This window comes from Ptiloglossa arizonensis, chromosome 6 (genome assembly GCF_051014685.1).
Source record: "Ptiloglossa arizonensis isolate GNS036 chromosome 6, iyPtiAriz1_principal, whole genome shotgun sequence".
NCBI lineage: Eukaryota > Metazoa > Arthropoda > Insecta > Hymenoptera > Colletidae > Ptiloglossa > Ptiloglossa arizonensis.
In genome coordinates this window covers 24,795,363-24,821,300 of record NC_135053.1, presented here as the reverse complement: position 1 = coordinate 24,821,300, position 25,938 = coordinate 24,795,363, and the positions used below count along the sequence as shown (strand labels likewise).

Here is a 25,938-nt window from a genome sequence, read left to right as displayed (position 1 = left end):
GGCCCTGGAGAAGTCATTAAATTAAACATAGGATGTTCTAATTTGTGAGCTTTTCTTCGCTACCGGTATCAAGCGCGAATTTTCTTCCTTTTCAGCTTCCGTTCTCCGGCGCCTCTGTCTCATTGTTAACTATTCCTATTCGTTTGCTCTTAAAACGGCAGCCTTTCAGCGCGTAATGAAGACCCCTTTTTCCCGCCCTTTCCTCGAAGGTTCCCCGCGCCCCGTCTAGGCGAGCTAGGCGAGCGGCTCGCTTCATCGTGCTCGCGCTCGAAATGTTTCTTATTTCATCTTCTCTCCTTATCGGGGCTTTATCGCTCTTCGCTCTTCGCTCTTCGCTCTCCGGCAGACCGGGTCTCTCGTTCGCGTACTTTTCATTTTCACCCAACCCGTTTCCCATCTAACCCTGTCGTTTCCTGCGTCGACCCCCTGCTGTCTTCGGTTTTTCTTTTTCCGTCTCCGTAATCTTCATCGATCTCCTTCGTAGCGACGTTAACGAGCATCATCGCGAGTAATCGTGATGTATGTAATTGCATCGGCCAACAATTGGATAAGCGCCTTACGGCTTACGATAATACGCTTAACCCGTGAGAATCGAGCGACGATTACGGTCTATCGTAGGAATTACTATACGGCGCCGCGTTCGCCAAACAGATGCTCGCGCGTGACCTTAATGCGGAACGTTACCGTTGAATATACTTGCTTTACGATCTTAGACGCTTGTTCCTGCCTAATTGTTCGACTTATCGCGGTTGCTGCAAACGTACCGCGCACAGGCCGTATCGAACCATCGGATCGTTTACTCCCATCGGTTTCGAGTTCTCGAGTACGAGAAACAACGCGAATCGTCGGGACGATTTTTCGATTCGAAACTCGTCGAGCAACGGATCGTTTCGCGCGATACGTCTCGGATAATTGAAACGAGTGCGATCCTTTGCGCGGAAATAATGGGCAATAAAACGTGACGATAAAATTGTGTAGAAATGGTCGCGAGTAAATTTCTCAGCTATACGGTACAGAGTCGTTGTACAACCGATATACGTTTATGTACGTACAGGGTGTCCGGTAATTGGTAGCGCGAGTGATACGGTTGTTCTACGTGAGATATGTACGGAATGAAATTTTTTTTTCAGACGTTGCTCGGTTCGCTGTATTGTATTTTATATATCGAGTCTGGATACATTTAGAGCAGGTGTGTCTTTCCGTGTCAAGGAATCCTGGAAAACGAGCTCGTCACGGGTGACGAGTACATCGACCTGCGGTCTGTACGCGCGCAATGTTTTATCCGACGTACGATACAATGTGCGAATAAATCGATATTTGTACGAGGACGCGATCAGTCTTCCATTTACAATTAATGATTCCGTTGAGATACGAAAATCGCTCTTATGACAGCTCCTATAGCAATTAGAAGTAATACGGTGCCCAATCCTATGCAACAGGATCCTGAAATAAAAATTGATCGATCACCACGTTCGTTCTCCGTGGTACCCTTTTTGCCGTTGATTTCGATAAACGTTTAACGTAATTGTCGTATTCTACTCGAAACGCGCAATTAAATACACCGGTAGGAATTTCGTTCGAAGAAGATCAATTTATCGTTCGTGCGAATTTGTGTGAAATTTATCAGAAAGTGGAAGATCGACGATAAAAAGTACCGTCGTGCGATTTCTCGCTGTTTATCTACAAAAGTACGATACGACGACGAATATTGGAAAGATCGACGAACAAGGCCGGTGCGTTTGTAAATTTTATCGCTCGTTATCGCGCGGACATTTCAATTTCGCTTCTTCGAGAACAATTCGATGGAAATTTAACACGGCGAGCAGAAGATAAAAATTGAACGAATTATAATTTTCCAAAAGATCTTACCTTTGCGCTTGTACACACGGTAAACGATCGTCCTCGGAGGTCTGTCTTGATCGACGATGTAAACGGGCACTGGCGACGGATTTATCGTAACAGAGTGAATTTCCGGCACGATATTCGAGTACCCTGACGCATTAGGGTTCGAATAATTGATCTCTGGCGAATAAGGAGGCGGTGCCGATGAATATCCAGTTTCCAAGTACGAGGCACCGGGATAGGCCTTGTCTTGGCAGCCATTCGTTCTCACGTGCTCCATGTTGCGTACGAAAGAGGTGTCTACGTTCGGACCGGAGCGATTCGGAGTTCAATTACGCGACAAAATATCGCAAGGTGACAGTAACGACTGCTCAAGAGTCGTAAATACGTACAACTAGATTACGCTCTCGCAAAATTCCATTACCGGTATCGTTTACGAGCGATAAGATATTAGATATTGAAACATCGGTTGTAAACATCCGTTAAGAATTCTCTCATCGATTAAGGTTCGTCAAGAATTGTGCTCGCAGCGAATACGAGAGCGAATTAAGATCTGTGGTACGATAACTCGCGGCTGATCGGAATGGTATCGGCAACGTACCTTTTGTTTCAAAATCGATGCGTCTTTGCGGATTATCGGCTAAAAAGGATCGTCTGGACAACGCGAGAAGTTCGTTATCGGTGTTACTCGACTCGTCGTACCGATACCCTGGCGATTCTTGAGAAGGTAAATTCCAAGGAATCGTTCGACGTCGCTACTTTCGCGGCAGCTCCCGCGAACAAACGATTAATTTCACGACTAGTTGTTAGCAACTTCGCGAATTTCGAGTTACGACTGCGCGGGAGAACTTCCTTCGTCGTTTGTCACCGTGGTTAGCGCCCGTTGTATAATGCCACGTTGCCCAAACAATATCGCTATCCGCTGCTCGCTCGATTCTCTCGCAACCCTCTTGTTTCCGCGTTCGATTCCACTCGAGCGAAACTTCGATCTTTGGCAAAGTTTCGGTTCGCGTTCACCGACGGTTCAGAATTTTTCTCGAACGAAAAGCACCGTGCGATCAAATTACGGTTACCGCTCGTTCGAAACGTAGCGTTCGTTCCTCGACGAAACGTACCGAATCGTCCCCGCCATTGAATACGTTCTTCGGATCGAGCGACTGTGGATTTAAGAATCGGCTGACCGAACTTCAAAGCGATATCGCGCGTTCATCGGTGGCAGCTACCGGTGTCGCCGACTAAAATCTTGTACGTATATTCCTCGTTGCATCTTCGCGAGAGCGTTATTCGTGAACGGTTGTACCGTTAAAAATTAGTCGAAACACGATCACTGCCCAAAGGCAAGGATTTCGATCGTACGTAATAGAAGTGATAACGAAACGATTCGTCGGTCGTTAGGTTGCTACAGTTTCCGATTGTATCGTTGTTATTATCGCTACCGGTTCAATTTTACACGGAGTTTACGGAGGCAGAATTTTAACCGATTCCGTGAAACTTGTTCTCGCATTTACCATCGATGTGAGTGTTCAACGCCACACAGAGAGTTCTTATCCTTGAACGAATAAACATTGCAATATATTACGAACGACATGTACTGCTTGTGAGGTAAAACGGAAATTACCACGTGTCAGAAACACTGCGGAGCTGGTTGAAATGCAGATCTCGCAGTAGATGGATGTTTTTGCATCATAAACGGGTTGCATTCAACTAACACGCAGCGTGATTATGACGTAACAATTTCGCTTTCGCGCAAACGCTAAAACTGCTCGGAGGATGAGCTAAGCAGCCCCCGTATTGTATTATAAAATAGGTAGCACGGTGACGTGCCCGATAATTACTTTTTCTATCGGTAGCTAATAGCGCTCGTTACAAATACTAGACGTTGTACTTTTTTTCCCTCTATAATTATCGTTATTATCGACCCGTGTCGAAGGTTCGATCGCCGAGTTCTTCGTGAAACTTTTCCGCCGAATAAAGGGAATCGAAGAGTTCGATTCTAATTTAGAAATTTTCTTTAAAAACATTTGCGGATATTACAAATATTTAGAAAGGCTCCGTTGGTATTCGTGAACTCTCTTTCTCGATGCGAAGAAGCAGACGCGACGATTGTATTCAAATATTGTCGCAATTCCCGCCTTGCAAAAATTCATCGCCCGTGTGTACACGGACGCTCGAAACTTTGGAACGTTCTTCGAGCTTCGTAGAACCGAAGCAGATTTTTATACACGAATAGCCGTTTTGTCGAGAATTTTTCTACCTCGCGTTGCGAACAATTAACGCGCGAGGATACTATTTGGAATAAACTGTTCGCGATTCGGTACCGAGAACGGTTCGTTTACTTTAACGATCGAAAGGTCCAAGGTTTCGAACGGCGGTATAAATCAGAAGCGCGTTACATGCAAGAACTAACCCTCCCCGAACCACGAACCCGAAGAATTTTCTGAATTTCATCGGTGAAAGCGGTCGGCGTCGTAGCGGCCGTGCTCGGAATAACAAAAGCTCGAACAAATTAATTACACGGTCGGGATTGTATACGTCCGTGGCTAATCAGTGTGCGGATAATGCGCCGTTTGAACGGGCCGTCCGGTGAATTATGGTCCCGAATAGTTTCCGTGGCACCTGGTTACCTGTCGGTGCACGCTCCGCACCGCTCGCGAGTCGCCGACGGCTCGAATACGTGGAATACCGTTTCGCGTGCTACGTGACTACTTTCGCGCGCGGGAATCGACCGCTCGGGACACGTAATTAGAGAAAGTTCGCGATTCGAGCGTCGCGCGATTGCGTAACTAATTTATTCCGGTGTTCGGACGTACGGACTCGAGGAACATCCCGGATCGTCTGTGGATCGTTTCGTCGCAACGTTCGCGCGTGTGCTCCGAACGCGATCAGCGCGAAGACAACCGAACCGATACGAATCGTTACCGTTGACATCGTACGTAGACTAAGATTTTCTCGCGAACGGTTCTTCTTCTGAACTCACGAAGAGTATTGTTACCGACAATGTACCAGCTCGCGCGTTGGAACAAAAAATGTGGCATCGTGCGAGCACTCGGTTCGATATCAGATTGTAACTCACGCACTGATATCGACAGCATCGATGCGGTGTCATTTTTATCGTCAGCAGTGACGGATCTAGGCTTATCGAGGCTCGTGAGAAGTGGCCGGAAAGAACGCGAAATCTTTTACGAACAAAGAAAATGTTTCGTTCTGTTCTTATACAAATAGGGAAAGCTCCATCTTCGTACGATTGGAGACGTTCACGATAGATTCGGCCCTGGTCGCTAGAGACCGCACGCTTTGCACGAATTCGGCGTACGCGTGTCGCAAGCGCGTGTTGCAACCTGGTGCGCGTCGTAGACGAGCGCGGGAGTTTCGTCAAGGAAAAATTGCGCAGTGCCCACGAGTGCGCAATCTCGGCTCCTGGAACTACGAATTACGAGGAAGCGACTTACTTCTGGCGGTCGGGATTTTGGGTCGACGGAGACGATTCTGCGGCAAGAAATTACGAAACGATGGACGAGGAACGAATAACTTGGAACTCGAGATTCTGTGTCCTCGTCGCGAGGAACGAGTTATCATCCTTCGACGAAACGATTTATTACGTTGTAAACGTACGTTGTAACACCCTGATCGATTTTTTTACGCCCTGAACCTCGATGAAACATTTCGCGCGGGCTAGTTTTGGCCACGTATCGTTAATATTTTCATCCTCTCGCGATACTTGAATTCAGTTCTAAAGAAATTTCACCTTTGTTCCAATAGTCGGTTTCAAAGGACCGTTCCTTTGCCTCCGTATCCTCGACGACGAAATATTTTTCTCTCTTCGAGTTCCCGCGCGACTCTTCCGTATCCCGCGTGCCAGAGAGCACAGAGACGGGCGGCAATCTTGATTCGTTTGCAAATTTTATCGAGACACATTAGTTCTGGTTCCGTCCCCGTTCCTTCCATCCACTTGCTCCTTCCTTTTTGCAAAGGTCTCGTACGTGTAAAGCGGGGAACAATGACGAAGTTATGCAAACGAAACGTTCGGTGCAGGGGGAGCGGGATTAGAATCGAGTCGATTCGAAATAGTTTGTTAAAGGACCATTGAAACGAATGCAAATAGGGTCAAGGAATATCCGGGAACACCGAGGAACGGACGGAAAATATTATTTTCACTTAGCCTTTATCCGTTCCTTCTCTGTCTCTAATTACCGAGTCCTTATCGTCTCTGATCCACCTTCGAATCGAAATTACCAGCCTCGTTCCGTTCCCGCGAGAGCATCGTTTCGATCAAATAATTACGTTCGCGGGGCGGTGTAACGATCTTCGTTTGAAATTTCAACCGAGTCTCGATCCTCGTTGAAATTTCCCGTGGAGCGGCACTCGCGGGAAAATTCGTAAAATAATCTAGGAAATTGCGCGCGACCGACGAATAACAACGTTTCCCGAACGAGCACGATGTCCCGACGGAGTCGCGTTTTTGCACCGCGAGGCGGATCCTTTCGTCGAGAAAATACCGTGGTAAAAATCCTCGCGACTATCGCGCACTCGCCCCCCCCCCAACCCCCTACGCTTCCGATGGAAATGCGTTTCTTCGACGAGGGCCACGTCGCTTCCGTTTCGTCTTCGTGGGAGCAACCGCGCGAGAATCATCGCGATTCCCTCGTCCCCGATTTTAAGCAGTCCTATCGTGTTATCGTTATCGTCCACGGTCTCGACGTGTCCCTCCCCCTCGGTGCATCCCCCTCCTGTCGTACTCCACCCTCCTTGGTGGCTCTTCGTCGAGGTTTTTCCCGCGCGTCGGAGGTAGGGTAAGAATAAACAGTGCCAGGTATCGATCGAGAAGTGCTCCTTCGGGTCGGTGTTGTCACAAGGTTGTATCGTCGGAGACGGAGGGAGAATCGAGGGGGGTGGTTGGGGGCTTGCAGCGGGAAACGGTCCTGGTCGGAGCGAGGAAGACAAAACGCCGAGCGGAAAATGGAAACGCGAGGCGAAAAGAAAGGAACGCGGCACGTCGGAGCGACGAGCACGTCCTCTCGCTCCCTCCGCCCCTCCACCCCTCTGCCCTCACCCTTCGAACAAGGCGTCGTGCCCTTTTCCCGCCTGGCACGATCGCGTCGCGGCAACTTTCCTCCGCTCGTCCAATCCCTTTCAGCTTCCGCGTCGAGCGAACCGCGTGCAAACCCCCGACGTTACACGCGGTATATAAGTTTCGAGGTTTACGTCGGTTCAGGTTGGATTAAGTTTCCCCTCCCGGACGTATCGACGTGGCCACTTTCAGCCGCCATTTTCCTGACCCCGTGCTTGTAATTTTCGCGAACGCTTCCAAGAACGAGGGGGAACCGTAAATCGAGGCCGACCGAATGATTTTCCGAAGGAATGACGTACCACGGGGTGCAACGCGCACGATGAATCGCACGAGTGATAGCTGCTCGGAAACTGATCCGTAATTCCGTGTTTACGGAGGACGTTGATTCGGCGTAACGAGATCAAGATTTATCGGAAAATAACGAATCTCGATGTTACGACCGCAAGGTTTCGGCTTCGCTCGGAGAACGAATAGTCTCGGAGGGGTTCTCGGTTCGACGAAGAGAAAATTATCGAAATCCAAGAAGAGGTTCTGCTACGAACTGTATAGAAAAATGGCTTGCCTTTAACCCGAAACGAAGTACGCTTTCAACATAATCTTCGATCGCTCCATTTACGATAGGTTATATCCAGCGCTGTCCAAGCCGAGTCTCGCGAGACCTCTGGAGTACCCCCCACTCTTGCCTCGAACACGACATCGTATATCTGTCATACGTAGCGTCTGTAAACCTCCTTGCCACCAAGACGCTATACTTTCATGGCTGTCTCTTTAGCGTTGCCCGGTTCTTCCGACAACGAGAATCGACTATGCGGCGGGGGAACGAGCGATCGGAGATCCCTATAAAAATATACATTTTTATCGCCGGTAAGCGTGCTCGTTCGTCGCTCTATGTTTGTTCACTTTGGTATTCGATTAAGCGAATCGAGCATCTTCTCTCGTACAATTCCCACGATAATTATCGCGCGTCACCAGCAGCGAATTCAAAAGTAAAACGCTAGGAAAAACTTTTGGGACGAACCCAGCCATTCGGTGCTATCAGCACAGTTGGCGAGCGGACTCGCCGGAATAGTTGGCAAGCTCGCGGCCCCGAGGTAGCAAACGGAGAGAAAAAGGCAAAGAATAACAATGTATTTCAAGAAGGAGGAGGTCACTTTTATTGCGGAGGAACCGGCCACGTATCGGAACTATTTCGACCTGGAACATCGACTATTTCACCGAACCTGACACCGGCTTTAATCAGGTCAGAAATTGAGTCAATGTTTGTTCCAGTTTACTGTTATTCCCGATTAGATCTCGTCCCGTTTTATAAGTCGTAAAAGGAATCCTCGATTCCTCCGCTCCGTTCCGGGCTCCATCTCCGTTCGCTTTCCGAAACCGGAAGTCGAGTGTCTCTTCCCGGGAAACGTTGCAGGAATTTTATCGTAATTGTTTTTCGATCAGCCGCGACCACTGATTCGCGCGATGAACATTGATACAAAAATCGCGTAGAATTTTTGTAAATGCTTGCCACGCGAACGAACCAGGAATTTGATAATATAGTCTGCGTAAAGCGTAATACGTGTATTCGTACAGACTTTCGGTTTTAAATCCTCACGAAAGAAAATTTTGTAAGCAAAAATGAAAGACGATCGAGTGAAATTAATTTCCTTTCGTTCCAATCTACGAATATGTACATCATCGTTCGACGAACCAAAGAACAAAAGAAAGACGATGCTTGTTTTTGTATCGTCGATTTTCCAATTTTACCTTCGCGATTAAAAATAAAAATTCTTGCCTTCGCTTTAGACTCATACCGAACGAATTTTAGCCAGACCTCGCAATAATACGTAGAGATACGTTGACTCGATCGTTAGCTTTCTCCCGTTTGTTCCGTCGAAAGAAAAGAACTCGAAACTGGAGTCGAAACGTCCACGTTGATACATCGTGCTTGCACAGACTACGATATTGCTAAGTTTTTTTTATCAACGCACAGAGTGCGGTAAAACACGGACGTCGTCGTCTCGATAGAAATTCGCTCCGTGTTCGATTCGAAGAATGCAGTATTAAATCTTATTTTCGAGTAATTTTCAGTCGGCTAATAAATTTCGTTTCTTTCCTCTCTGGTATCTTTAGCACCCACGATAGCGTCGAATCCATCGTTCTTGCAATGGCTGCAAGTAAAAATGTCATTAATCTGGCCCTCCCCTCCCATTTCGCATTTGTCCTCCATCCACGTTCCGCGGGGTGCACCGACGGACATTAATTATCGGAAAAAGGTCGCGCAAGAACGCGAAGCCCTCGACCATATCGCGGCACGGTACGCATCCGGAAACTCCGATCTGGCCGCGTAAAAACGCGCGAAGACGATTTTTCCACGGGAGCGTGCAAAAAAAAAAAGAAAAAAATCGTTTCGCGTTCGCGCCGCCCCGTTTCTTCCGCTTCGTTCTCGATACGCACAGTGCGACGCTAAAAACAGAATAGACGACATTTGTTTCTCACGAAACGTAGTATTCGCGGTACGAGCGCCGGTCGAGTAAATCTTTTATCGTTGGAATAAATGCAACAATGACTTATGTAGCGACACGTGCCGATGACGAACGGTCTACGTTAGGGTTTTACGGACTGTGTTCGTTTTGCCTTTCTTTCAGTTTCGAACATGCATGATACATCCAGTTGTATCACTGGATACAAACCAAATACAATAATCCGAACTTTTACAACACTTGTACGTATAAAAATGACGTTCTCGCGCGATACGAGTTTTCTTAATCCCGTAAGTCGCGAACGTTACCATTGCATCCATCGACAAGGTGAACGCGCCACCATCGAACGATAATGTTAAAATAGCCCAAGTTGGATAAGGTAGCGACTATCGGTCGTCGTGGATCGAACTGTTACCTCGGAACGACACACCGTATAAACTTCCCGGGAACGATTTATCATCGGTAATGGCGTAACGCGTTCCCCGAACGGGGACGCCGTTTGGATCGTCGAAAGTTGCCGCGTCTTTGTTCCCTCGGTCGCGAAAGAGCTTACTCGTAAGTTTTCCGCGGATCCCAATGAAAATCGATCGGCGTCGGTGAGCGGGCCGAATAAAGTGCCGAGGACGTATTGTCGAACGACGGGAGAATACGGGAATTGTCGTTAGTCCCACGGTAACACGGTTGAATTGCGGAGCGGAGAGATCGAGAATGGATATCGGGTCGGACGTTCGGAGTAACGAGGTTTTCTGTTATCGAGTCTGAGATACTCGACTCCCCCGTTTCGCCTACCATCGACGCCCCCTGAAAAACGAATACCGTTCGCAATGTATTCCCGCGTAACCGCGCTGCGTCTAAAACCGTGCTCCGGATCGCTGGCAAAGAAAACACGGTTATCGCCCGCCACTCGCGAAGGGAAAAGTGGACCCTTTATTCCTAGGTGTCCACCACCCCCCAGCGACTCGAATCCTCGCGCTCGCGGGATTCCGGCTATTATTCATTGTTCGACACCTCGTTACGCTCGGTCGTTCTCCTCGTTTTCTTTCATTTTCCTTGGACGATCAATGGAACAGGAAATTCGAGGATCGGTCGAACACGATTTCATAAAAATCTCGACGATTAGAATTGACTTACGATTCGCGCTTGGACACTATCGACGTTTCTTCTCTACCAATGGACCATCGCGTGGCGAAACAACCGCTCGATTTTACTCGACGCCCTTCGATGATCCGCGCTCGAGTGTTCCCGGTGCACGATCCAGCAGCCCTGTATTCGATTCCGAAGCACTTGGTCCGATGTTGAACGGAGCTCGTAAAGTCCTCTGGCAGGTCGCGTTTCAGAGGAAAAGGATTCGCGCAGTCGCTTATTGGCACCGCGTCTAGTCGAGCCGCGGCCACGGCGCCGAAGGTGCTCGAGCCGAACGGCGCTGAACTCTTAAATTATTACTCAGTTACCAGGGTTTTATCGCGTCGATAATAAAAGCCGGCGATATCGCGACACTCCCGTCCTTTCCTGCCTCGGTGCCCGTGTGCGCGCGACGTTCCATTATAGTCGCGAAATATCACCGTTACTCGTACCGACAGTTCCAGCCTGTCGGCTGCATTCGAGCGTCTTTAGCGCTCGCGCAGTCTCCGCGTAACTAAAAAGTTAACGTCGATTTTGTCGTACCGCGATCTTGAGCCGGTGCGAGACCGTTAACGGTGCCCCGTCCCGTTGAGTTTCGCGTAACATCGGAACATAAGGGCGTTACGAGCTCCTTTTATACGACAAAGCGACGGATATACGATTCGTACAGACGATTCGCACCATTCGCACCGCTTCCCTTCTAACTGAATTCTTTCGACGTGTATATCGACGACAATCTCGCTTCGAGGTTTCACGCCCGACGATGCTTGAAAAAGTGGTTCACCAGTTCGTGGATTTCTGGGGACAATTCTCGTCTCGAGGAATCGTTCGTTAAATCTTGATCAAAATCGTCACTCTGGTTCCGCTTTTCGAATTCGTTAAATTACTCCTTCGGAACACTCGTACTATAATTAAGTCTACAACTTCTTAATTAGCCTTTTATTTATATATTTGCCTTGGAGAAATAATTGCCAACTGTCTCGCGAAATTTGTCGAATCAGCGCGATCCACTGGCTTGGAAACGAATAGTTTATTTTAATTATCCTACGCTGTTACAATTTTTCCACAGAAAACAAAGAGCCCAAAGTAGTACCTGTATAGAAGACGAAAAATCTTATCTAATATATCCAAGATACGATACAACGACACGAGATACAATAGGTAGATACATAGATACTCGTCAACGGAAGAGTCGTGTTTATCGTTACTTAATGCTGAAATTTCTAATTTCTCAGCTTCGTGTTTTCAACGAATGCGTTGCCAGCTGATCGAACCAATGGTTGCGCGCGAGAAGTAATCGATTCGTTGCTATTCCGAATTGATCTATGAATGCATCAGAAATAACTTTATAATACTCGTTACGATAACCATGATCACGATTAAGGTGGACAATTTCAGACAGTAGGATCCTGAAACAAAAATATTGTTCGTGGTGATTAACCGTGCGTTCCTTTGTGGCCGATTGCCGAAATATTTAACGCAATTAACGTATTCTTCTCGGAACGTGTCGTCAAAAGTATTCGAATACGTGAACAATGTATCAAGAATATCGATTTATCGCTCGGTTGAATTCCCGTCAAATTTATCTGGAGATTATGTTTTCGGATTATTTGGAAGATTAGTCGCGAGCGAATACGCTCGTAGTCTGTATCGCTCGCTATCGAGCGAACACTTTAATTCCACTATTTCAAGTAAACTTTTGACGGTCAGCTGATTTTGTTTCGCGCGTAAGAAGAATTGAACGAGTCATAATTTCCAAAATATTCTACCTTCGTGTATCTCCGTGTGTGGCTCTATCGACGGGATGGTTTGTTGGGACTCAAAGTTGGATCGTTGAACGTAAACGTCCGAAAAATAGTCTTGCTGCGAATCACTGGGTGTCGATGATTCGCTAAAACTATGATGTTGATCGTAAGCAGGTGGTGCCCGATCCTTGCCTTCCCTCGTTGCAGTTTCGTTCATGGCCTCTGCATAGGAAGGCGGTGCACACTGGATTACACGAAGTGCCACTCCGTTCTGCATTTTCGACGATGCAACTACTCGCAAGATTAATTACACGAGAGGATTCTTCGCGAGAAAAAGAGTAGTACTCGAAACTAATCGTAAATTCGTTCACTTAGATCTTCGACGCTTCAATGAATCCTTCCCGCGGGTGATATCGACTACGAATGATAACCACAAGGTACTCTGCATTTAAGGCTATTGGTATTTGTGTTTTCGGCGCGTCGATGAGTCGAGATTAATCATTCGTCAGTAATTCCGTTATCGGTGTCTGTTTATTGAAAACGATGAGTATAACAAACTCAAAACTACGATCATTATCGACACGGGTAAATCAATATTCCGCTGCTCTGTCCATGCTTTGTTCGAAACTAACGATAAGATATCGCTGACGAAACAACATTCTCTTTTGCGATCAGTTTGTGGATGCAAAAGGAGGAACATTGCTCGAAGATAATTTGAAATTAATAGTAGAGTAGTATCTCGATATTTGGACGGATATAGTGTTCGTTGCGCTCTATTGACAAATGAACGAGATAGTTTGAAACAAAAGTCGATCCAGAGTCGATTGGATCGAAAACAGAACACAGGTAGTGGGGATATATTGCGTTACTTCTTCGATCGATTTCGGCAAAAATGTTCGATTCTATTCTTGCAATTTTCCACTACGACACAGAATGATTATCTTCTCTATTATTTTTATATTTTCGTTCGATCCTACTAATGCCAGATCGTGCATTGGCCTCAATTATTTTCCTACGAAATCTACCCATTGTTCGTAATCACTTTTTAATAGGAATGACGCACTCACGGACGATCGACTTCCGTATTACGATTGTACCGATAACAAAAGGCACAAGAGTACTCGTCGTTACTGATACGCGGTATCAGCGTTTCAAAGTTTTGAAACACGGTGCTCGACAATATTTACGTTTCTTCGCGATGCATGTAATAAACGTGGAAAATATAGCGCGGAACATTGTTGACTCGATTCACCGGTATTTTCATTTCATTGCGATCGTTAATTACCTTATTTTACATTCGATCAACAAATCGCGAAGCAAATAATGAATCGACCGTGACGATCATCGAAAGATTCCCCCGGTTCGAGTCCATTAATTAACGAGTACGTATTACTCGGTAACTCGCGCGACTCGTATCGAACTCGCAGCGTAGAAGAACGTGAGAAAACGCGGCTCTAGTTAACATTCGCGTCCTCCGCGGTGATCTAATTGTAACCGAGAACTCGTTTCTCTTTCTTTGTATCGCGACGTCTACCTGTGTTACGAAGAAATCACCGTACCCGCGATAATTGATGACGACGTCGCCCATAAATAATACCGGTTGCTTACGGTCGGTCATCGCGGTCGTATTAGCTCGCGAACGTAATTGGATCGCCTGGACGATGCACGTGATACGTTAATCAATCGCAATCGGTGCACCCGGCACAATATAAATTTTCGATTCTCGGACTTCGTTGTCCCGACGCAAATAAAACGCTCGCGTAAACACGCGCCCCGTGTTTTCCGTAATATTGTATTACCGTATTTAAATTTCATATCCTCGGTTCGCAAATAAAATAAATCGCCGCGAACGAGTTTTCGGCGCGCGGTGGCGTTTTTCAATGCGAAACACCGATCGTGCGTTATTTTCCGATGAAATAACATTTTCACGAAAAGTATCGTAATTCGTATGCACCGCGCCGAGCCTTTCTAGGTAGTTCTATTCCAGCTCGAGGATCTTCTTCTCGTGCAAATTCTTAATCGTTCCGAGTATCTGTAGCCGAATCGGAATCGTATCGCGAAACGCAACAGTTTAAACTTTAAACCGACACTTTCTTAGCCACCGTCGCTCCAGAGAGTGATAAAATTCAAACAATTTTTAGAGAATGCGAATCCATACTCCGTATAGTTAGCAGTTCGTTTCCAGAACGTTTTCTAAATCGACCTTTAAGCTTCGAATTGTGCGCGTAGACAGTTTCGTAACAACGACGTGTTCAACGTGGTTTTTATTGCGATAGATGAACAGAGACGAAAAGATTTTTATTCGAATAATAGAGGACGAATGAAATATTTGTATAACTCTTTATTTGCAACGTTTATATTCGATTGAACAATTATTTAGATAAACTTTTATTCGCTCAACGGGAAATATAATTCGATTGTATCATTTTTACGGTACTAATAATCCACGGTTATTTATCTTTTTTTCGTTGTTCGAAATTTGTACCTAGACAGGGATCAATGTCGTCTGTCTCGATAGACGTGTAGGTATATACATTGAAAAGTACATCGAATCAATTACTTCGAATACGAGTGTCTATATTAAACTATCTCACTTCCGTGACGTTCGTTTTATCTGCTCTGCGATCCTCGTGCACGTTCAGACGAAACAGCCTGGACCGGGTTGAACATATTTTTTTTTTTCGTCGCAAAATTATTTCTTTTACTTTTTCGTTATCCGAAGCTTGGATATCAAGGTTCACTTTACATGCGAATAAACGGAGAATCGAAAACATTGAGAGTCGCGATCGTTCGAATCGCACAAAGGGATTGAGTAATGCGAGGACTTTCAGAAACAGCGACGTTAATAGACTGTTTACCAAGCGTACCATACATCACTGTACAATGCATCTTTGGCTCACGAGTGGCTGTTAAATGTAGCGGTACAAATTCAAGATCGATACCATTGTATATTGTGCAACTGCACCTTATCCCTGTTCGTAGTATTTCGCGCTAAACATTAAGTATTGTACAAGATTAAGAACACCGATGTAAAATAATGAGAATAGGCACTGCGATTTCTACGTCGGTTCGTTTCCCATTAGAAAAGTCTAAATATATTTCTGCACTGTACAGTTCTCGGAAACGCAAGCTTCGCGATTCATTGATACGTCTTGTTGTGCTTTGCCAGTCTCTTTCCGATGGTCGAATTAAATATCTTCGTGATCAGTAGCAATTTTTGATCGCGATCGGTATTTTTCGCTCGACGGGACAGATGATTACTGTGCGCGTTATTTACGACGAGGTACAAAACGAAAACGATCACGGCAAGGGCGGCAGCAACAACAACGACCCCGAGGATGCAAAAAGTCACACAGGTGTCTGGAATAAGATAGCAAAACCGTTGAGAATCTACTATTTGCAAATGTCTGCAAATATCGCGGCAGGTCGTGTATAACTGGATAACTTGGAAAAGGTTCCCCGAGGGAGTGGTCCGAACACGGTGGGGATAAAACCGCGCGATGAGACGTAGAGTCCCGTAATGTAAGGAGAAAGAAAGTCTTGAAAGATACGAGTCGTATTAGATCGGTCCTTTTTATACTCTCTGCGATGGGTACGGAGAGCAATGTGATATTCTTTAAAAGAAGCAAGATCGTGGAAGAGTGACACGGACGTTGTATCGCTGGAGCACAGGGACTTCGATATTTAATATCTTGATAATCGTTCGAGCTCAAAGCTGATATTTTACAATTCTTTGACATCACGGACCAACCGTACAAATTAAGGGCTCTTGGTAGGGGAAGAAATCTTTTCCAAGTTACCAACTCGACTAGCTACGCGCGTGTTCGATAAAGAAAACTGACACCGCTACGACTCGCTCGAAACGCGGATCGATACGCGATAAGTCGCGAACGATGCAATAACGTACGATTTAACGCATCGATATCTTTCGAAATCCAACCTGTCGCGATACTCGCATCTCGTCTTGGTCTACTTACCGTCCTTTTCTTCCGCTGAAACGATTCTCTCTCGATCGACGCGGTTCGTTACTGTCTCAACGGTGTCTTCGACCGGTTTGTAAGACGGGTTGTACGCTGGCTGCCTCGCGTAAAGATTATCGGAGGATTCTTGCGAAAAAAATGAAATCAGTCGACGGTGGTTGTCTCGAGTTTCCATCCTCCTGTCGCTTATCGTTTCGAGACGCAGCCTCGCGTTGCTCCTCCGTTTTTCTTTTTTCTCAACGGACGCGTCTCTGCGTTCCGCTCAAAGAATTTCGCGTATACAAAACCACGTGATCGTGACTGATTCGAAACGATAAGAGCATGTGTCTCGAATAGGTTACGAGTACAACACTGTTCGTGGAAACAACGATCCACTTTGTTCGTTAATTTTTGTTACAGAAAAGTACTCGATCCTGTTTCGGGTTCTTGCCCGGTGATTCGAAACTGAAAATCGTCGCGAGAAATACTTATTTAATATATCTATCCGGTGTTGAACCTCTGTTGCGTAATTTGACAGACGAGGAACTTAATAAGAAAGAATACCTGTGAAGTTCGCCGAGGAAATTTTACTAGATTTGCGCACGTTGTTTTGTTAATCCGGGGCTTGCGGATCGAGTGGTCTGCGAGTTTTTCGCGCAAGTTTCTTGCACGCAACGTCAACGTGTACCCATTTACAATAGAAACTTTCACGATGAATGCACGTTCTTCAATGGTGTAACGCTCCGCGATAAATCTACGCGTTTGCTTGACAACGTGTCAAATAACAAATGACTGCGTCGCGTCGCCTCGCCTCGCCTCGCATCGTATCAAAATAGCAGCCAATCGGAATCTAGCGGTAAGAATTTAATTACCCACATAGGTTCGTTTGAAAACCAAAGATGCACTTTTGTTTTTCCGACGTGACCAACAGGGAATACGAAAAAGAAAGACGCAGAGAGACGCGTGAAAGATTTCAGGAAGGGAGAACGACATTGTAAAACAGTGTATAAAAAAAGATACTAAAAAGAAACGCTTTACTCGGAAAAACCCGTGTCGAAAACCATCAGACACGTACGTTGTACGAATGATTTCTTTTTTCTCGTACGCCTTACGGACCACGGGAATAAAGCTTCGACACTACCTGGGAAAACTAACCTATTTTCCACGCGTTAGATTATATTAACAACGACGTGGCCCCGCGATAGGAGTACTAGACTCTCCGAAACACCCTGTACCACGTTGAACAGGAATGATATAAAGAACGCTGCAGCTACTCGAACTTCGATAATCGTTCAACACCTTCCTTTAAAGTGTGTTATATTTTCGTTCAGATCTCTAACAAACATACTTTTACACGATAAAATTCCCCGTATACGCGGTTTTGTATATTTCCCGCTGGTACGTAGATTTCACGAAACACGGAACCGTGTTCAGCGGCTAAACGTAGGGATCTCTCGTGTAGAATTGGACGGAGTCTGGGTCCTGTTTGCAGTTCACTATCTCTGAACCGCCCTGTACCAGAATCCCCTCGGTCCAGATGACGTTTCTCCAGGTTTCCATGTGGTACAAGTGTCGTGGAATTTCTCGATCCGTACGTATGTACGTTTCGGGGGACCAACGCGGAGTAGATCGCGCGGAAAGGTTCGCCGAAAGAGCTCGCGGGAAAGAATCCAGGCCGCGATATCGTACGCGAACGTGCTTTATCGGGGGTGGCGGTCGCTGGCCGCGAAACGTTGGTAGGGAGGCGGTGGCGGCGCGATACTTCACGGGAAACGTAGCAAGTTTATAGATCAGCCGGTGCCAAAGCGGTGTCGGTGATTCTCAATCGGGGCGGTACTAAACGCGGTCGCGTTTCGTTGCCAAAAAGTTAGCACGCGGCGTGCAGCGCTCGGGGGGTGGGGGGACAGGGGGCGGGACAGAGACGTACGAGAGCGCGCCGGAGATGCGGAGGACGGAGAGAAAGAGACGGAGAGAAAGAGACGGAGACGGGGGAAAAATGGGTCGGCGCCGGACTTTAATCAATGGTTTCGGCGCCAACTGGGCGACTGGGTGCGCATTTCTGTAAAAAATGCGCGACCGTACGATACGACGACGAAAATTCGAATTTTCGGCTCGGTGGCGAGCCGGTGCTAAGCTCGGCCATTTAGAGACACTCGCGATATCGAAGGACTCGCGATCCAAACGCGACGAACACCTTGCGAGTCGGATGCTACGGGACTTTTGCGCGTCGCTTGGCGAAACAAGTATTTCGAAAAAAATCATTCCAACCAAGGATTATCAAAGAGACGAATCACAGGAATTTTTTCAACTGAGAAACGATTCGGTTATCGCGTGAATCTACTCGACTTAACGCTTCGTTGAATCGTGGTAAAAAAAGGTTCAGCAAGAGACACGAGTATTCGGTTCGAAGGTTGGACTTAGATTCCTTGGTTTATTCTCACGTGGGTGTATATACACGGTCATATACTGTTGGGTAGCATTCCTGGACCATGGATTGTTTTGGTGAGTCTTGCAAGAGCAAGATCCCTGTGTCCGTGGAGATGGTTCCAGAATTCTCCGTGGACAGTAGCGAACGTTGTACACGTACTGTACGTTCTTACGTATTTTCTTATTGTACAGATTATTTATAATTGTTCGTTATTAACAATAACTAACGATAAAAGTGCAAGTAACCGTTCCTCGCGCTGATTCCAATAGCTCTGTACTCGCTCCGATTGTTTCTCATTGTGGGTCGCTCTTTCGTTTTCGCACTCTCTTCCTCGAACGGACCTTGGCTCCAGTCGAGACGATCAAATTTTGTATACCTCTCGTTGCGTCACGGTTCGATCTCGAACCTGATCACAAACACGAAAACGGTTGGCACTGGTAAAACCGATCGTACTCTCCGTTATTCGGTGCATCTTGAAAGAATCAATCTTCGAGACTTCCACGTAACGGTTCGGTCTCTGTCCTCGAGCAACAACGACAGATGGGACATTTGTTCGATTTTTCGGTAAATTCAGCGACCGCTGCAGGCACGGTCGTAAATTGAAATGGTAACGCAAAGGGCTAACGTCGATTCGGATACGCGTACGCGAAAACTATCGCGTATACTCTCCTCCTCCTTGCTACACCCCTGTCGTCCATTCTTCTTTCTCGTTTCATCGCGAGGGAGGGACAGCGCGGCGGGAGATGGCCGATGCAACGAGCCGCGTAGCGCGGTGCTCGCTGACTAGCCGCTGGCGCGGCAAAAAAAAGATTAGTGCGACGTCGTGTCAACGTTGTCACCGCGGTTGAATCAAACTTCGCTTCGGTGGACGAGAAACAACGCGGCAGGTGGGGCCGCGTTTTTGGTTTACGAGCCCGCGAAAATTTGTTCGCGGGAGCGCACGCCCGCGCGATGAACGCCCTCGAAAATCGAATGAACTGTTCAGCGACGGTTAGCGGGTTTCGAGCCTCGATCGATTAACTCGAATGTTAAAAACGAGACGTGGGAGAGGGAACATCGTTTCGCGGTTCAGGGGAACGAGACAAAGAACGCGCTCGAAAAGACGACAGAACGTGCTCGGAGGGAGCATGGTCCACGCGCGAGAAGTACGTGGAGAATGGCCGCCATTTTTGCTAATTACGGATCTTACGAAAGCTGATCGGGACGTTCGATGTCACAATTTCTTCCCGAACTCTTCCTGCGAGGATGGATAGTAACGAACCACCCTGATTAACAAGATGAGAAATGTAATTCGTGAACAGAAAAATGTGGTTGTACGATAACACAATGGTCACTTCTCACTCTATAATACATAATAGGTTGCTAAGATAGGTTGATAAGAAATGGAGTTATTACGAGTAGATTCGTTGTTTTATTTTCCTAAAGATGATACCACTGTTCGATGAACATGCGTGAAGTTTCGTGTAGATCTGTCCACTCGTTCGTACATTTACAGTTGTTCAAAGTTCAAGTGTCGTAGTATTTCTTTACAATGGAAGAAACAAAGAAACTTATCGAACAACCTAGTATACAGTACATTTCTATCGTTCTGACTCTCTTCACCCTTACCGTGTACAAAACACGTAATACCACACTGCATTCATTATCCGAACGTAAAGTTAAAGTTAAAGTCGTTTGTACAATAGTTCTATACTCGCCACACTCGTCCTTCGGTACAAACATTATTCACTTTTGCATATACATAAATACACCGCGTTCTATGTTAACCAGCGTCACGTTTCTCTCTTGTTTTCTACGGTGTCACGAGGGAGAGTTGCGCAAGGGGACGTACGAAGGCCGAGTAAAATTTCTGACTCGATGTTACTCCGAATTCCTTCCATGGTTCGTCTTTCTTTCTTTACACGAACGTGTAGAACCTACCGTAACGGGTTCTTCGTACGCAATCTCGAGACTCTCGTACCGTATACGGCATATTTCTCATAGGCACACGTGTATCTCGAAATGTGACCGGTGGATTGTGGATTTTACCCACTTACGGTGTACGTTATCGCGCAATTTCATAAATAAATACGATAATATTATTTAATATTGCGTAAGCCCGTATATTCCGCATACGTTTCGTACTCGTTTTTCACAATCGTGAACGCCATAAATTCATAAAATCCGCAGTTCCAGTGATAAGTAAAATTTGTGGCCATCGAGCGCCGGCTTATATCGTTATTCCGATACACGACCGTAACAGAAAACTCGTACCGGTCTTGCTCGGAGATCTTTAACGCGGAAGGATCGATTATTGCCAGAATAAGGTAACGATCTGTCGCATTACTGTCTGCGGTGTTAAAACGTATCGAGACATTATCGATCGACTCGTCGATTTATTACGAATCGTTTTCGATATAATTGCATCGATCGATCCCGGTATCGTTGATAACCGTCGATCGAGTATCGGTCCAGTATTTCTGTGAACAGAATTCGCGTTGGTAGTCTTCTGAAAACGAAAACACCCACATCGAGCGCGCATTAAAAACATCGCGTTCCATGTTAACATCGACACGAGTTTCGATATTTGTACTTACCCCTTTGAGCAAACTCTTGTTTTCGCGTTCGATGTAAATGGAAAAATCTCGCGTTACGAGAATTTTGATAACTCGACGCCGGTTGAAACGGTTCATAATACATCATCGCAAATGCCGACAATGGAACGCAACGAAGAACCACGTGCGACGTATAAATCGACGACTCGGAGCGTAGACGAGCGTAAAAACATTTCGTTCGGTTGCGACGATATAATGGCGCCAGTTTATATTCCGCGCGTCTTATCCCCGTGATAATTCATACATTAAACATCGCGGTTCGTGCAGCCGCAGATGCAAGGTAGGTAAAACGATCCGAGTCCGAGTGATCTCTTAACACGGCGCGACGATAAGCATCACGGGAACTAAGGGTCATTAGGGTAATACGTAGATACGATCTACGTCGGTGTTCTTGGCAACGAGATTTATTGTCCTGTAAAATTAATATAAACGACGATTCGGAAGGTCGTGCTAGGATAATCGCGACATTCTACGAGTCGAAACGCGAAACACCGTTGTAACGTTGAATTTACGGCCAAGATCGCCTTCGATCGATTACCAGGGATCAAGGTACGAAATTCTTTTATCTTCCGCGAGAAAGGAAAGTGTTTTGAACGGAAAAAATGTCGAGAAGTCTTTTTACCGAAATACACGGTAAATTTTGGAAGTCTTTGATCGTGTTTCGACCGTTAAAGAAGAGAAATTGTTCAATATCCTCTATGATTCTAGATTTGCGTAGATTCGCGATATTTCCCTCGAAGTTGAAATACGCCATAGTTTTTTCAATCAGCTGTAAAGTTTCGTTAAACTCTGCGTCCGACGAGGTATATACGGTTCGGGATATACTTTCGTCGATGAAGTTGGCAAAAGGCAAGGCATTGAATTCACGTTGCATAATTTCCCTTCCTACGAACGCTTCGAAGTTCGCGAGCAAGTGACGACGCAACGTGTGCACAGTGACGTCACAGGTGTTCATCGCCGATACCGTAACCTGTTCCTTGCGAGATGACAGGAAGCAACGGCGTGTCGTCGTTTCGTGGAAAGTTTTTATACTAATTGCTTCTACGACGTTTCTGCATCGGCATTACTCGTCGCGGTAGCATCGATGTATCCCTACTTCTGCGTAAACAAAGCGCGCACTGTCAATAACCTTCCTGCTTCTTTCGATCGTTTCAATACACTACGTTCTAGTCCGTATCTCTCTCGTCTCGCAACCGATTACCTGGATCAACCTGCAAATATCGAATATGTTGCTCCGTGAACGCAAGAATTTCAAACCGCCTCGGGAAACTCGCTCGCGATTCGCAGAAATCGCTTTTTGCTAATTGGATCACGATCCGCATGCAGAACGCGCTACGAATAACCGCGTTTGCGATTTTCTCATCGTTCTTACGTAAACGTCGTCGCGGTCGCGAGCGTTCGAAACACGACGAACTGGTTCGTTTGACGACGGTGCTGGCAACGTTCGTTGATCCATCTCGTAACGAGATGCCCGAAAATACGCAGCAAACTTCAAACGACGATCGAACGATTTTTCACAGTCGTGAAAACCGTGCGTGTTGCGCGTACTCAAGGATCTCGTTTGTCGACGACGGAGAATATAATGTATTATTACGCGCAACGAAAACGAACGAGAGAACCGCCTCGATCGCGCGTTGCGTGACGCACGCTGGAAGTGTGCTGGTCAATTCGATCTCTCAAGGACGTACGCATGCGCGAAGCGGAATCGTCGCTTCGGGTTACAAAATGGAACATACATACGTCTCTGACGTAATCGTCGCCGGTTTCTGACAAATTACAGGTAGTCCTTGACTCGTGATTCGGTTTTACCGGCCGTGAACAAGGGAACGGGAAAAATATACGAAAATTAACGATAAAAGAGAACAGAAACTGTTTGACGCATTTTTCGGTGAAATTCGAATTACGACCAAGGTTACCGAACGAAAGTATGTCGTAAGTCGAGAATTGTATTTAGAAACGCGACAACGCGGCTAGCTGCTAGGTTGTACGATAAGTTTTGTAAAAAGTTACCGACTCACTTTTATAAAAACGTACTACATCGAACGGTACTGTTCGATAAGTTTCATCGAACGAGGAAACTCATCGAACAACCTATTACGATCTACGCGAAAATAAATTTTAACAGAGCGTGACGCGGCCACCGAACGAGCAATAACTTTTATAAGTGTGATTCCTTAATTGGCAAGTTACTCGGCGAAGACGAGACGACTGGAGATAATTTGTTTGCCCGCAACCGGCGCGCGCGGTCATCAATTTATGCCAAAAATTTCCATTAATCTTTCGTCGAACAGGTTTGCATAAGCTGGCATAACTTTTCGAGCGGATGCATATAACTTACTGCACGCCCGGTCGACGCGCGTTTCATTTATTTAATTTCGGTTTACGAGTCCTCGCGATTACATTGTAAAGTTGAACGTGTCGGGAATACATTTGCAACGGTGCATAAACGTTTTTCGTTCGCTCCGCGACGATAAAGTTAAAGATATTTCACGTCTGGTTGAATGCAAGTTGAAAAATATTTTGTCTCGAGTGGTTCACGATTACGAAAAATCTACTTATGGATATCGTTATCGGAATGCACGCATCGCGCGACGAATACCGAATCAAGATCACGTTTCGATCGCGCGCGAGCGAAACGTAGATCGTTGCGAGTCGATTTCGAGCGACGAAAATCGCGCTCCGTCGAAAGAGCCGTTTCTACGATGCGGTTTCCTTTGTCGCGGTGTACGCGCGACGTAAAACGATTATCGCGATTATATTACGTTAGACCGATTGTAAGTGTCGGTCGAAAACTTGGAAATAATGTACCCGGACGTAACGAACGAATCGCGGTTGCGCAAAGCTAGCGGTCCGCGTTGCGTTCTGCATTTATAATACTTACATCGCGCATATTCCAAGCCCTATAATCTTCCTCCGCCATCGAACGGCCGGCCGCGAAATTTATTCACCGTTTCACCATGCGTATTTTTAACTCATCGTTCGCGGAACACGCGCAACCATTACGTATTACTCCGTGCACCGTTTTACAGGTGCGATAGTATTTTTCGAATAAAACGCGTGTACCGGCGGCGTCGGCGTTTCCTGACGTTATCCAGAAACAAATGGACTTTTAAATTGCACTCGCGAGCCCCCACCTGTAGTCGGCGCGTGGGCTCTCGCAATGGTCGCCGATAACGGATGCAGCAGCGCCCTGCACTCGCGACAAATTTGTACCATTATATTTCCGTATTTACTTCGACGCGGACTGCGCGGCCGGCGCTTTGTTCCGCGCGTAATTACGTCCCCTGGCGCTTAATTCATAACGATTAAATTGCATCTCCCCCTCTCGACATTTTCCATACCCGTTAATTTCCCGAAATAAGTGCAGCTCACGAGCATGCGACTGTTTTCGCCGGACCTTGCTCGTCCCTCTTCGTGTCGTCGTTTCGTCATACTCGCGGAACCTATTTGGTTTTCGCTCCGCTCGTTATCGATTCTTGGCAACCTTTCCTTTTCTCCTATCGGTCGGCAACAGCCCCTTTTGAACATTTTCTTATCGTTTAACGACGATGCGCTTCGAATTTTGAAATACGCTTCGCTCTTCGAAAGAAACGAACCCTTTTCCGTGCGTTTACGAATCTTGAATCGTTTCATCGAAAAGGTCTCGTTCGGATTACGGAAAAAATCGAAACCAGGGAACAACGCGATCGGGCAACCTCGAGGATTATCGTACGCGTTATTATCCATCTGTGACAACATTTCGATTCGTTTCGTGGAAGTTGAACCGGTACTGCATTGTGGGAACAAGTTCGCAGCCCAGAGAAAGTGCCGCAACGCTTTCGTGATGTCGCCGAAGGAGAGAACGAGCGCGAAAGAAAGAGACGGGAAACGTTGCGATTCTCTTGCGTTAACATCACCGGTAACGGCAAATTTAATTAGGCAATGCCTTTACCCGCGTCGCGCGACCGTATTCAGCGCAGAAGTCGCATTACACTCATTGCAAATTAATAACAGACATTATCCGAGGACCGTGTTTAGCGGTATCGAGATACTCGTCTACGGAGAGTTATCTCTTTGTGTGCTTTGTAACATCGGTGAAAGCCAGATGTTGCACAGTCTAACATTACGGTTTCGAAGTGCGGAAGATGCAGTTTGAAATTACCATTGTTACGCAATAAATGGCATTATACGGAAAGACGCGAGGTTTCGAATAGAGTCGTTACCAACTACACTCGACGAAGTGCATTCGAACGTTCGCAAGAGACGCGTCTTGTTGTTGTTTTTTTTTTTTTTCTTACGGCGACGCGGTAATACACATGAATATGGAATCAGCGGAAAAATTCTGCTGATTCCTCCTGGAGTCATAAGACGTCCAAAGACGTGGAATTGAAAACCGGGGGAATGAATCTATAATTTATAGTTTCTCATGCATATGTATGGAGATTCGTTTCTGTAGGAGAAAAACATCGCGCTCGACGTGCATAGATTATACGAAGATAGCCTTCTGTTTTCAATTTACAAAAGTCACGGACCGTTTCGGAACAGAAGTCCGATAACTTTGTAACCTGAATACTCGATCGCGTTGTTCGAACGCGCGTCAGCGTTCAACGAACAAGGTGACGAAAAATCTTGGAGAATTGCCCGCAGGAGTGAAAAAGTTGCGTTTGCTCGATGTTTTCTGTAACTCGGGTACGCGGAAGGAAATTGTGTCCCGCGCTCGAGTATACTCGAGTGCAGCG

The 25,938-nt window shown here is 46.3% G+C and overlaps 4 protein-coding genes across 7 annotated transcripts; all 4 read right to left on the bottom strand.

Moving 5' to 3' along the window:
• Positions 1-1,172: 1,172 nt before the first annotated feature.
• On the bottom strand, positions 1,173-2,130 carry LOC143148736 (uncharacterized). Its single transcript, XM_076315370.1, has 2 exons — positions 1,870-2,130; positions 1,173-1,443 (listed from the first exon to the last, which is right to left on the bottom strand). The coding sequence occupies exons 1-2, from the start codon at positions 2,120-2,122 to the stop codon at positions 1,352-1,354; spliced, it is 345 nt and encodes a 114-aa protein (XP_076171485.1). The 5' UTR covers positions 2,123-2,130; the 3' UTR covers positions 1,173-1,351.
• A 9,655-nt stretch (positions 2,131-11,785) lies between these two features.
• On the bottom strand, positions 11,786-12,596 carry LOC143148765 (uncharacterized). Its single transcript, XM_076315434.1, has 2 exons — positions 12,264-12,596; positions 11,786-11,903 (listed from the first exon to the last, which is right to left on the bottom strand). Exons 1-2 carry the CDS (start codon positions 12,514-12,516, stop codon positions 11,818-11,820), a joined length of 339 nt encoding a protein of 112 aa, XP_076171549.1. The 5' UTR covers positions 12,517-12,596; the 3' UTR covers positions 11,786-11,817.
• A 2,093-nt stretch (positions 12,597-14,689) lies between these two features.
• On the bottom strand, positions 14,690-18,020 carry LOC143148257 (uncharacterized). Its single transcript, XM_076314430.1, has 2 exons — positions 16,217-18,020; positions 14,690-15,599 (listed from the first exon to the last, which is right to left on the bottom strand). The coding sequence occupies exons 1-2, from the start codon at positions 16,392-16,394 to the stop codon at positions 15,379-15,381; spliced, it is 399 nt and encodes a 132-aa protein (XP_076170545.1). The 5' UTR covers positions 16,395-18,020; the 3' UTR covers positions 14,690-15,378.
• A 1,504-nt stretch (positions 18,021-19,524) lies between these two features.
• Positions 19,525-24,573, bottom strand: LOC143147975 (uncharacterized). Of its 4 annotated transcripts, none has more exons than XR_012992376.1 (3): positions 24,102-24,556; positions 21,203-22,431; positions 19,525-21,114 (listed from the first exon to the last, which is right to left on the bottom strand). XR_012992376.1 is itself a non-coding variant. In XM_076313762.1 (3 exons), exons 2-3 carry the CDS (start codon positions 21,296-21,298, stop codon positions 20,917-20,919), a joined length of 294 nt encoding a protein of 97 aa, XP_076169877.1. In that variant the 5' UTR covers positions 21,299-22,431; positions 24,102-24,573; the 3' UTR covers positions 19,525-20,916. The 4 variants fall into 4 exon arrangements, 2 of the variants coding, with proteins under 2 accessions (XP_076169877.1, XP_076169876.1); XR_012992377.1 differs by having other exon boundaries at positions 19,525-21,085; XM_076313762.1 differs by having other exon boundaries at positions 24,102-24,573.
• Positions 24,574-25,938: the final 1,365 nt, after the last annotated feature.